The sequence below is a fragment of the Mus pahari genome, chromosome 1 (assembly GCF_900095145.1).
Source record: "Mus pahari chromosome 1, PAHARI_EIJ_v1.1, whole genome shotgun sequence".
In the NCBI taxonomy this organism is placed as follows: Eukaryota; Metazoa; Chordata; class Mammalia; order Rodentia; family Muridae; genus Mus; species Mus pahari.
Window position 1 is genome coordinate 138,879,967 of NC_034590.1, and position 13,009 is coordinate 138,892,975.

General features: G+C 42.6%; 1 protein-coding gene across 1 annotated transcript in view; it reads left to right on the forward strand.

The window, feature by feature from the left end:
- Positions 1–12,361, forward strand: part of Kcnv2 (potassium voltage-gated channel modifier subfamily V member 2) — a 14,484-nt gene extending 2,123 nt beyond the window's left edge. The window contains exons 2-3 of the mRNA XM_021222496.1: positions 8,662–9,007; positions 9,165–12,361. Coding sequence (XP_021078155.1) covers positions 8,662–8,943 — 282 coding nt within the window. The 3' untranslated portion in view covers positions 8,944–9,007; positions 9,165–12,361. The remainder of the gene's footprint in view (positions 1–8,661; positions 9,008–9,164) is intronic.
- Positions 12,362–13,009: the final 648 nt, after the last annotated feature.

Consider the following 13,009-nt stretch of genomic DNA (forward strand, 5'->3'; position numbering starts at 1 on the left):
ACACACACACACACACACACACACAAAATCGAAAAGTGAAAAAAAAATTTGACAGGCAGAATTTAAGAAAAGTGAGAAATGGTTAATGTTTTGTGCATTCAGTAGGCTCACCAATGCTCGGTCACCCCTTATTGGACACTTACTATCCTAAGTAGTTTATAAAACTGATTTCATGTAAACATAACATTATTGTACGTTATTGTTGTTACTATTTCTTTTTAAGAGGACAAGAAGTAGCATCAATTTTTGAAGGACACCATAGATGTGTTACACAAGAGGGTGAGTTATGGCTGAGCCATGCTGATCCTGAGAACTGACTGCCACTTGTTCTAGCTCAGTCTGAGGGTGGAAGGATGCATCTAAAATGGAAACTACGTCTAAGTGCCATACAGTTCTTTCAGGATAGAGTGGCCTATTTTATAAGCAGAGAGAGAGAGAGAGAGAGAGAGAGAGAGAGAGAGAGAGAGAGAGAGAGAGAGAGAAGGTGTAGGCATACTGCTGGAGGTTGCACATGCAGTGCTAAAATATTTCTGCCCTGCTCTAACTCCCATGACCTTTCCTTGTGTCATGACATGACAAAAACACATGTTCTTCCACTGTGTCCATGAGGCACAGCTTTAGGCCTTTGTCACACCTTGCCTAAACGGATTGTTAATATCCTAGTTACTCTTATCATTGCTTTGAGTACTTGACTCTTTATGTATACTAACCAGCTCATCTCAGAGCCATGGATAATTGAATAGATCCTTGCTTTTTCTTCTTCAAAGCAGATGATAAAGCCTTTAAAGACATTAAGCAAAAATTGAAAGAACGGTTATTTACAACATCATTGAGGATAGCACATAGCATCAGCACATACTCTGGTATAATATTTTGAGATAAATTAACCCCCGGGCTACTGACAGAGCAGTCTACCATGATGGGAGACTCAGAAGGGGCCAGCCTCCAGTATTCCAACAATTAACCATGATTCTGGGTAAGTAACATGAGATTTCATCCCATTGTTCCCTCTCCTCATTCCCATGTCTCTAGGGGAGGAAGTTGGACTTGATGTTCCTTCCCTACAGTTCAGTGATCTTCCTTCCTTTCCAAGCTGAAAGTCAGTTGAACTTTCCTCAGTGTCAGGCAATATCAGGCTCTCCTGAACAGGCTTGTCGATGGCTGCTGCTCTGATCGTTCCATCTGATATCCCGAGAGATGAAAGGTCATCCCCATAGTAGATAAACCATGTGACAGATGGAGTTCACAGAGGATGATTTGTCCCCAGCAAATGACATTTACTTTGGAGGTGCAGAAAGTAGGAAAGAAAATAGTAAATCCACATGCTGATGCTATAATACAGGGTCTTAAAGCCACAGTTCTCTTCCTTCAGAAGTCTTAAAAGGCTGTCTGTCGTGTATAGGCAGCAGTATTATGGGACCTTCAGCTAGTTTTAACCCACAGTATTTATGCCACGTTAACTATGCTAATGTAAATTTTTTTATTAGACCTGTTAATACTGAATATTTTTTTTAACTTTAAAAATAGTTCTGATGTTCCTGCCCATTGGTCCCTTAATTTTCTGTACTGATTAATGAAAACTGAAGGGTTTTTTTTGTTTTTGTTTTTGTTTTTTTTTTTTTTTTTGGTTAAGGAATTTATTTTATTCAAAATCAGTGCTTTTTTTAAAGATAAAATTTACAACAAAACCCACCATTTTTTTCCTACCTGTTAAATAGTTTAACTACTATTGTTTTAACAAATGTGAGGCATTTGAGGGTGTAGAGTTCCTATCTTCATCAAACACTATTTTCACACAATAAATCTCCTATATTCTGACTTCCCCATTTACCAACCTTACCTCATACCAATGATCTTTATCCATTTTATTCTTGAATGTCTACACTACAAATCTTCATAAGGTACACAGTGACTGATAACTTGCGATTTCTTCCTGGGCAAATGTAAAGGCACAGTAGAAACAGTTTCCCTGATTATTCTAAGACCTGTGGCATTCCTCAAAACTGATGCTAGGAACTCAGCTCTTTCTTGGGCCTTTGATTATCTTGCCTGTTGTGTACTTATACATTGCATTATCAGGAACAAGGAAGACAGAACAGCATGAGATGATATCCACCAAGTGTCCTGCTGCTTATGCGTAGCTATAAAGTGAGAGGATGTGGACTGTTAGGGTCCCTGCTTTGTGTAACCCACAAAGGTCCATCTTTTTCACTGAGGGTCTGCGGTGTGCCAGGTCGTACCCTAAACAGCAAGCACCAAATGATGCCTAGGGAGGTAGCTTTGCATTATGGTGCTTGCATTTTAGTGCAGATAGAAACATAATAATGTCTGATATCGGTGAGGGAAAACATATGGGAGAGCAGGAGAGAGAGCAGTTGGGATGGGAGAGCTCCTTTTGGAGGGTATAGCAGAAACATCCATTTGGAGATGAGATGATATTGAGATCAAGTTTGAACCATGAGAAGAAATTCACTTAAATCCACATGGCTAGACAGACTGAGAATCTGAGAAGTGGAATTTTGACATGCTAATTTTAAAAATGTAAATAAAAACAAAGAAGTGGGGTCTTAAGAGTGACTGGCCCACAGTGTTTTATTTATCATATATAAATTTTACCAATAAATTGAACATACCTCCAAAATACACAGACATTTGTTTACTTATAAATAATGTATACTACAAGTTAATACTGCCATAGCAATGATGTATCATAACCAGTGCCAACACTCAGTGACTTCAGACATCAAGCATTCATTTAGCGCATGAGTATAAAAGTGAGCTCCTTAATCTGGGTGTGGTAATACATATTTTTTAATCCTAGCATTTAGGAGACAAAGCCAGGCAGATCTCTGAGAGATGAGAGCAAGTTTGGCCTACATAGCATGTTCCAAGCCAACCAGGACTGCACAGTGTGATCTTGTCTCCGAATAAAGAAATAAATGCTGATGAGTAGCTAGTGTGAATGGTTTAAGCTAGAAGCTCTTTTCTTCTGGTGACACTCGCCCTCCTGTCTGACTGTCGAGCTGGGTGAAAGACGGTATGAAGATGGAATGAGGTAACTGGCCTATATGTCCTTCCTACTTCAACAGGCCTGTCTCTAGGCTGTGGCAAAGGTCAGGAGAGAGAGCACGAACCTAACTACGCACACACTCTACCATATCACTTCTGTTCATATTTGCTGAACTTGTTAGGCTGTAGATTATCGATATTGCTCAACCCAAAGCAAGTCACATGACCATACTCAGGCAAGGGTGAGGGCAAGGCGGCCCAGGATAGGAAAGCTCTGTGAGATTAATAGAAAATGCCTTGATGATAGAGCGATATTATAAGTTAGGTCCAATAATGCAATCATTCCACTGTCGTCATATATTACTGCTCAGATTATAGCCATACACCCACACATCAAAATGTCAAGATGGAGTCAAAAGAAACATGATAGATATTTTCTTTTTCTTTTTTCTTTTTTTTCCCTTTGACACAGGGCTTCACAGTGTAACTCTGGCTGTCCTTGAACTTGCTAACAGGCCAGGATGGCCTTGAACTCCTGGTCCTCTGCCTCCCAAATGCTAGAATTAAAGGTCTGAGCTCCCACTTCTGGCTGTGACTGATAGTCTCTTACACTACTCCAGAGCTGTGTTCCTTGAACCTCATAATGAAACACAGATTCTCCAACCCATTCTGTGCCTGTTTGTCCCTTACCGGAATGTATAGAACTCCCAAGCCAATCTGCTTTTAATATCGTCCCTCTTTCTAATGCCAAGAATCTGTCAACCCTCTGTAATTCAACTCAGGGTTTTTGAGGAATAAGTCACTTCTGTTATTATAAAGAGTTTTTAATTATTGGACAGATCTTATAGCTGTAAAAACAAATCCCCCACAGAGCCTTGGGTCTGCAATTGCTCATGTAGTAGTATGTAAGATAGACCCCTCTCAACTGTCAAATGCTGGTTATTTGTGAGCACTGATGTAATAAAAAAACACATGTAACATACTAGCCTGTAGTAAGTAATTAATAAATAGAACCTACTGTGTCTAACTAGCTGATGTGGTATTACATGTAAGCAATAACCTCTGATTCCAGATCTATTTTAGAAGAAATTAATACAGAAGTGATCCCTTCTCTACCAGGGCCTGGTGGGGCCTGGTGTTGTGAGACACACAGAAGGAAAAGTTTCTGACTCTGCAGATCAACAGGCCATGCCTGGAGCAGTGCCAATCATTGGGAGGGGGGAGGTCAGAATTGCCCAATAGTGAGTAAATGAATCCTTTGGGTCAACAATAGCTCTGTGCTAACATCAGCTTCCTGAATGGGTTTGCTTTCAAGTAAAAAGGCTAGTTGGACCTTCAACCAACCATTTCCTTTGGACTCTTCCAGATCAACTTAATGTTTTAGGAGTCAAAGAGGAAACTACGGCATAAACTCCTCACTTTGAAAACTCTCCCAAAAGGAAACTTACCTTAATCTGAGGCACCAGATAATTGTGCCCCATAGAGAGAGCTCCCATCTTTGTTTTCCTAAATGATAGTATCATTTCCTTGATAGTAGTTGGTCTTTACAGGATCACTGAAATTTATTTTAATTGGCTGCATGTGAGTTAGGTTACAGTTGGGAAAATGGAAACCAAAGTGGGCGGATGCTTCGAGTAAAAAGACGCACAGTTATTAGGAGATAGAAGAGGAAAAGTAGCAAATGGAGAGAACAACTATTGGCCTTAGAAAAGGAAGAACAAATGGAAGATGGTAGTGCTGTCAGACCTGGACACACAGGAGAGGGCCATGTGTAGCCATTGCAGAGTTATAAGGTGGCACTGTGAGGCAGATGCTAGGAGTATTGGGAGTTTCAATCTATCTGAGCCAGGTGGTGGTGGTGGTGGTGGTGGTGGTGGTGGTGGTGGTGGTGGTGGTGGTAGAGGAAACCAGAATCAACAACAGAGACCCTCATATCTCCTTCTTAACCTCCCAGTCCCCATGCCTCTGCTCTGAAAAATGACCAGCAAGGAAAACTGGGAAACACAGACCATAGAAACCTAGGTGCAGAATTACAGAAAGTGTTGAAGTTCCAGCTTCTTCAGAAACAGTCACAAATGAAGCAATAGCTCAAAGACACTTTGGTTTGTTGTCTTAGGGACCTCCTATTTGGGAGTGGGCCCCTTTTGTGTCTCTGAAGCATGGTCTTTTTCAAGATGACTTTCGGTGGTATGTGATTGAGTATCAAAGGAATGGAGAGCATCGGATGAGCGGGAGAAGCATAGGGCATCTTTACTGTCTGCTTTTTTGTAGGTAGATTGAGAGACCCCTGACTTTCATCCATAGATTTGCCTTAGCTCAGGCCAATCTCCTCCTTACTGTCCCACCTCCAGTCATGGTATAACTGTGATACACAGTAATGTCCAAATGAGAGTAACTGTTTAGTGTTGATCTCGTTCTTCATAACGCTTTGAGGAATTGCCCCAGAATGGTTGCATTCAGTATTTCTGAGGAAGGCAAACTGACAGCCAAATTAATTATCAGGATGTGTGCAGGCACTTATACCCATCTGAGTTGTTTCTTTAGGTTATAATCCTCAAGAGGAATGTTTGGTGCACAGCAGCATGGATAAGTAACCTTTGAAGGACAATGTCAACTCTTGAGTAGAGTTTTAGGAAGAAAAATAGTGAGGCCTGTACTGCCTCTACTTCTTTGGGAAAACCAGAAGGGTACTAATTAGTTTTCTTGATTACCTTTATTGCTGACATCATCCTTCCTAGATGCATGAACTACTAGCTGCCAAGGCACTTTATCTATACCGCATTCTTCATGAGGGAGACAAGCATGGCTTGTTGATGGACAAATTCAAGTGTGATGTTCCTGTTTCGGACGAACTCCTGATCCTTCGCTGAATGGTGCTCTGGCTTTGTTGATTAGTGAGCAAGCTGTCAGTGGAAGGTCATGCTCTGAGTCTTGAAACCCAAAACTAGGGTACATCTGTGAGTTTTCAGTAGAATGGTCAGCTTCCAGGATAAGACTGACTAAATAGCCAGTTTTGCTAGATATTTGGATGACTTGCAGACACTTTTGGTCACATTTCCAAACTCATCTTCTACTAACAGGAAAAGTCACTCTGTGAGGTCGTTTGGTTCAGTCTGGGTCTTCAGTCATCTATGGAGATGTAACATGTTCTACGGAACCTACAGAAACTTCCCTAAACCAAGAAATCTCAAGTCCTACCCCAAGAACAAGGGAAAAGAACAAGGTTACAACTAGAGATAGGGGCACATGCCTTTAATCCAAGTACTTTAATCCAAGGCAGAGACAGACTTATCTCTGTGAGTTCTAAGCTAGCCTGGTCTACATAGTGAGTTCCAAAACAGCCAGAGCTACATAGTGAGATCCTGTCTCTAAGGGAAAAAAAGAACAAGGTTACATATTGAATCACTGAATCAAATTATTCACAAAACGGATAGCAAAACAAGTCTAAATTTTGAACATATTCTTGGAAGCCAGACACTCATAGCCTCCTAGTAGGAGAGTTCTCTTCTCTGAAACTACAAATCCAAGATACTTAAGATTTTTCAGACCTGATTATGCATAAAGGATATTTGTTCTTATTTAAGACAAATAAATTTGCTTTTGACTTTTCCCTCCAAGTTCAGCCAAGAAACAAAAATAAGAATGATGTAATTATACTATTATCTCAAAAAGAAAAGAAAAAAAGAAACAAAATGAAAAGGTTTTGTTTCTTGGGAAACAAAACTCAAAGTAAGGTGAACCTAAACCAGTATGGGAATTTATCAAAAGCTTAACAACAGCACTTTGTCTTAATCACCTCCTTTCCTCTATGTCCTCCTAGCCCCACTTCCCAACACACATAACCGCTGGACCCTTGTGTATCTGACTAAATACAAGGGCAAATCCCTCTCCTTCGTAGCTGTATCATATTCTAAAACCACCCTTCCTATCACTTGTCCCAGTAACTAAACTCTGTTCAGTGGTCTCTCTGGGTCTCGTAGACACAAAGAAGGTCAAGTTCCTGGCAGAGAGTATGTTCCATAAGTGTTTGTGTTAGCTTCTCTTGAGCTGGGGTCAGCTTCCAGGCAGGGTCTCTCAGGTCTCATGAATGAGTCCCTACAGCCTGTGAGTAAGCATACCATGGATTCCTATTACAATCACGGAAGGTGGGTACTATCGCTATCTCTATTATATGTCAAAAGTAGAAACTGAGCAAGAAAGAATTGAGCTGCGTTGCCCAAAACCCACACAATTGTGAAATCGGTTTGGACCAGGGAGGTCAGCTATGGCCCTTATTTCTTTAACCCTGTCTAGGCCGCCCTGCCTCTGCCATACTTGCTTGTGTTCTACAGTGGGGAAGCCGCGCACCTTGGGGCTTGTCGTTCCTTAGAGGCGTTACCTCTCCCTGTCTGTGGGCCCGATGGGTCTGTGGCACTTTGCCACTGGCTTTACCCAGCTGCCTCCTGCCTCCATTTCATTCTAATCCATCAGCCACATTTGAAGGTTCAGACTAACCTTCACAGTCTTAGCACAAAAGGTGCTTACATCTCTGAGCCACAGGAGGCCATCTCGGGGTGACAAGAGAGTGACTCTGTATAATTACTGCCACCTGTTGGAAGCTCAGGACCAGCATCACCCAAACTCTTGAAGCAGCATGCAGGCCTGGAGTTAGGCAACAGCCAGCCCCGCTTCAGAGGCTTCTAGTAACTTAATCTAGGGACCAATGGGAGCACATGAGGCGTAGAAATACTCCCCTGGGGTCTTCCTCAGGCTTGGCTCAGGCTGTATTAAGTGGTAACTAGTCCTGCAGGGATCTGCATTTTAAACAGGAAGCTTGTTAACCGAAATAAATCTCTAATTAGTGGGGTTTAAAACAGGGTGACAAGAATGAAGAGAGGAGTTTCAAGAAGGATGAATAAAATAGTTCTGTTCTACGAGGTATTCTGAGGGCCCCCTTTGCAAAGCCATGTGTGTGTTTCTCTACATGCGCCAAATTAAAGGGTCTCCGTTGAAAAGTCAGTTGAACAACACAACAGCTCTGGGCAGTGTTATAGTTATCCCTTTTAAAGAGGAGGGGAGCACAGGAGAGGTAGTTGGCATCCTGGGTGCCCGATACAGTGCCCACTGCTTTGTATTTACTTTTGCATTCCATCTTTACCAGAACCCTGAGAGATGGTCCCAGCGTCTAAATGTATGTCCACCAGCTGGGAAGGGTCAGTCTGGTTTTGAACACTGATCTGATGGCCTCAAAGCGCCAGCTTTTTCTCAAACATTCATAATGAAGGTGAATTCAGGGAATCCCCCTGTCCTAACACAGTCCTAACGCCAACCGGAAGAGGCGTGCAAACAGGGCAACTACTACACACGTTCTGGGCTAGGAATTCAGCATATGTTACGTCAGTGCTGGTCCTACAGCTCCTTAACATTGTTCGTCTTTCCCTGTGCTGCGTATACAAACACTGGCGTGCCACAGTCAGGATTTGAACCAGTCTTTTAGCTCCACGGCTTATATTGCTTGCATGGCACAGTCCTGCAGGCAGCTCTGAAAGCCGCCTCTGTGGGAGCTCTTAGCAATCCCCCTGTGCACCTACAGGGTGGTGGGACTCTTGACCGCAGGCTTCTCTTCCACTCCCTTCTCATGGGCTAACTTCCTACTGCTTCCCTTCCTTTTAGGTAAGCATCTCCACCGTGGGCTATGGAGACATGTACCCGGAGACCCACCTTGGCAGGCTTTTTGCCTTCCTCTGCATCGCTTTTGGGATTATTCTCAATGGGATGCCCATTTCCATCCTCTACAACAAGTTCTCCGATTACTACAGCAAGCTCAAAGCTTACGAGTACACCGCCATCCGGAGGGAACGAGGAAAGGTGAACTTTATTCAGAGAGCCACAAAGAAAATGGCTGAATGTTTATCTGGAAGTCATGCACAGTCCACCACAAGGCAAGAGAATTAAGGCTTCCTTAGGACACAAGGCTTGTTGAACCCATGAATTTCAAAGCTTCATAGTGCCGGGCCTGGTGGCGCAGGCCTTTAATCCCAGCACTCGGGAGGCAGAGGCAGGCGGATTTCTGAGTTCGAGGCCAGCCTGGTCTACCAAGTGAGTTCCAGGACAGCCAGAGCTATACAGAGAAACCCTGTCTCGAAAAACCAAAAAAAAAAAAAAAAGCTTCATAGCTTCTTTTAAAATTATGGTCCCCTCCTGGCAACAGAGGGGCATGTGATGCCGACACACACAAAGAGCATTCTGTTCAAAGTTCTAACTCTGGGAATGCTCATTTGGGTCCAAACTCAAAATGCCTCACATCGCTCTTTAGCTAGATTGTGTTTATGTATGATGTCAATACTGGAAATGGCTCCAAGGAAGCAACATCTTAGATTTCTCTTTTAGATTCTCATGGCATCTAGTTTGATGCATATATTTAGATTTGAATTGCCTGAAGATGTTTTCCCCTATTTCAAAGCAGGAAGAGGGGCCCTTGACTTTCCAGAGAATGGAGTATCACAGTAGGAGCTGCATAAGTTTTGGAGTCAGACCAACCACTCAGCCAGTATCCCAGATCTACCAGCTGGATGGTTTGTAGGAACTTATTTCAACCCTCTGAGCCTTGGTCTCTTCAAATGTGAGATGTACAAAGTCTTAAGCATGAGTGTTGGGGTTGAAGATAACCCCAGTAGCTTCTAGCACTGCAAATTACTAGATGACAGTAATGCCGATGTTGATGAACCTCTGTCCAGAATTACTATGGGAACCCAAACTTGGTCCATGAAATTTTTCTATATGTGTGAATTTCTCCCTCCCTTTAAAGGAGCCCCCACTGTCCTCTCACTTAACTCTGACTTCCGTTCTTTCTATTTCCCAGAAGAGGGGTAGAAGAGCAAAACCTCCTTCTCAACACTTGCTGTATGGCAAGCTCTGGAAGGCCTCCTTAGACTGATGGTTGGGAACCCAATGCCCCTTGGGTCATTTCTCTCCTTGACACCTTTCTTTGAATTCCTTTCTGGGTCCACAGGGCTCCTGTAAATTGAAGTTGAAATTGAAGGCTCATTTGAAAAGAGCACACAGAGATTTGCCCCCATAACTGGAGCTTGTGATGCTATAGAATTCTTCTTGGGGTATGACTGCCCCATCTGAATCATATATAAGAGTAATTGTGCTACTGACTGTGGCAAATGTTAAGAGCTATACATCTCGTCTGTAATTTCATTTAACCCTCAATGCATCCCTAAGTTAGATGTTGTGGTTGTTCTATTTAAGGAGAAATGGGGGTTTAGAAAGGTTAAGTGATCCAGCTACACTCGCCTAGCCACTAAAATAGTGAGACCGGGCTTTAAGCCAGGGTTCATCTGAGACACAAGACTGTTAGAAGTCTAAATGTGTGACTTTCATACATTATGACAAAGCACCTGAAGGGTGGACTGTTCTAAGATTACTAAATCTAGGAGGTCACAGCCTTGGTGCTAGTTAATTCTCGTCAATTTGATACAACCTTGAGTCACTTGGGAAGTGGAAACCTCCGTTGAGAGATTGCTCTGGTCAGAGTGAACTGTGACCATGGCTGTGTCTGTGAGAAGATATCTTGAATGATGATTGCAAGGAATCTTGGCTTGATGATAAGCACTAGCACTTATAGATGATTATTGTTTGAGGGCCTAGCCCACTGTGGGCGACATCATCCTTAGCAAGTGAGCCTACACTATATAAGAAAGTTAGATGAATGGGAGCCAGGGGACAAGCCAGAGAGTGAGCCAGTAAGCATCATTCCTCCATGGCTTCTGCTTCATGCTCTTGCCCTGATTTCTCTTAATGATGAATTTCAACCTAGAAATGTAAGGTGAAATCTGCCCTTTTTCCCCATGTTGCTTTTGGTCGTGGTGTTTCACGGCGACAACAAATCAGAAGAGTGTCTTACTCTGTGACAGAATACTATGGATTGAGCAATATAAATAGTGTTTATATCCCTCAGCTCTGGCGATTAGAACTCCAAGATCAAGACACAGGCAGTTGTGTTGTAGCTTCAAACTGCTCTCTGCGGTCAAGATGGTGCCTTTTTGGTTCATTCTACAGAGAAGATTGTATCCTAAAACCATAAGGCAAGCTCACTGAACACTGACTCAAAGTATTGTTTAAGGGCCTTGATTCCATAGTTCTTGAAGGAACAGCCTCTTAGCTTAATCAGCCCTAAACACTTCAGCTCCTAATATGCCGTGGTGACAACAGACCTGACTTACAGAGGGCCCTACTCAAGCCAAAGCATAGAGTCAAACTTGAATTTTAGTCAAAGCAGCAATTTTTAATAGAAATATGGCTTTAATATTTCATAGAATACACTCCTAAAATTCAAATCTATCTACAAGTTTGGCATTTTGCTTTGTTAAATCTGATAATCCTATACCATTGTTTTTTTAGAGGCAAAGTTTCCCCAAGCCCTAAAACCAAACCCAAACAGCACACCCTTCAGCCAAGGGAGTCTTCTCTTTCCTCTTGCCAAGTAAAGAGAGGAGGAATTTTGAACCAGTTTCCTTGCCAGAAGTAATCATGTGAACTCAGTCAGCTCACATATCCACATAATGCAATCAACAAGGTGGCTGCCCTTCCATGCATCCCCAGCTCTCCAGCACTTCAACTCCGGGGATGGATGTGCTGATGACATGAAACTTCTGGGCTATCAAGAGGTATAGGGACCAGGGAAGACCTAATGATCATAACGCTCCCTCTGATCTGGACAAGAGAGCTGACCTAGAACGTCAAGGCAGAAGAAACTCCCTGAGAAACAGGAGTGGAGGCACATGGGGCGTGGGGGGGAGACACTGATAGCAAAGCTGGAACCTTCCAGGTTCCTGGGATGGGATCTAGTCAACAGCAAGAGGCCTCCTCCCAGACTCACTGACCACATCTGTTCAGACAGCTGTCCACTGCCTCCCCCAGGGAGTAAGAACAGCAGGCAGAATACAATTAACACAACAAAAAGAACATTTTGTGAGCTTCACTATGTCCCAGGCGTAGGAACATTATTTAATGTAATACTTCAATTGCATTATCAAGGTTTCCCTGGTCACTAACAAAGGCTTAGTCACCATGAGTTTACTCTTGATTTTAAAGCTGATGCTGCAATGTACTCCACATAGTCGAGCCCTATGAAGTTGACACTTTCATCAAACATGACCAAATATTGGCAGTTTCATCTGGTATGATCTAATAGTTACGTGGTTATAATTTCTCTCAACTTGTTCCCACATTGTTAACATGGAAATAATACTGGTGTTTTCCTCACAATTTTGATAGCTATTAAATGACATTGTGCATATTTAAAACTTGAGTGTCCTGGCACATGTTATGTATTGAATAAAAGTTGATCCTCCTCTTTCTATTTTCTCTTCATCGTTTCTGTTTTGTTGCTGTACAAGAAAACTGCTCCAACTGAGTCACTGTCCTCTGTCATCAAGGAGAAGAGTTGTGCTCTGCAGGGCTCAGTGATTGACCTAACTCAGACATCAGAGAATGAAGAGAGGACAGACACACAGACCCATGTACAGAAAGCTAGGCTCAGTTGGACCAAGCACTGCAATGGAGACACAGCAGCCGGAAAACTGAACGCATTTCTTTTTTACATCTGAATTGAGGTGGCAGGTTTACTGTATATAGCGGAACAAGGAGGAGGCAGGTTTAGCTACTCATAAACCTTAGATAGAAGGTTTATGAGGGCAGTCTCAGGCTGTAAACATCCAGGAGGAAGCTATGGTTGAAACTTCCTGTATAAGCTGTCAACATTCACACAAGTGTTTCATAGGGAAAGGCTTTGCCTATCTGATGGGACCATGCGCATGTCAGACAATACACATACACAGAGAAGGCTCTAAGCAGTGGTTCCCACTTCCGAATGCTGCAACCCTTTAATACATTTCTCCATGTTGTGGTGACCCCCACCCATAAAATTACTTTTGTTGCTACTTCATAACTTTAATTTTGCTTCTGTGGAGAATCGTAATGTAAATATCTTCTATGCAGGATACCTGATTTG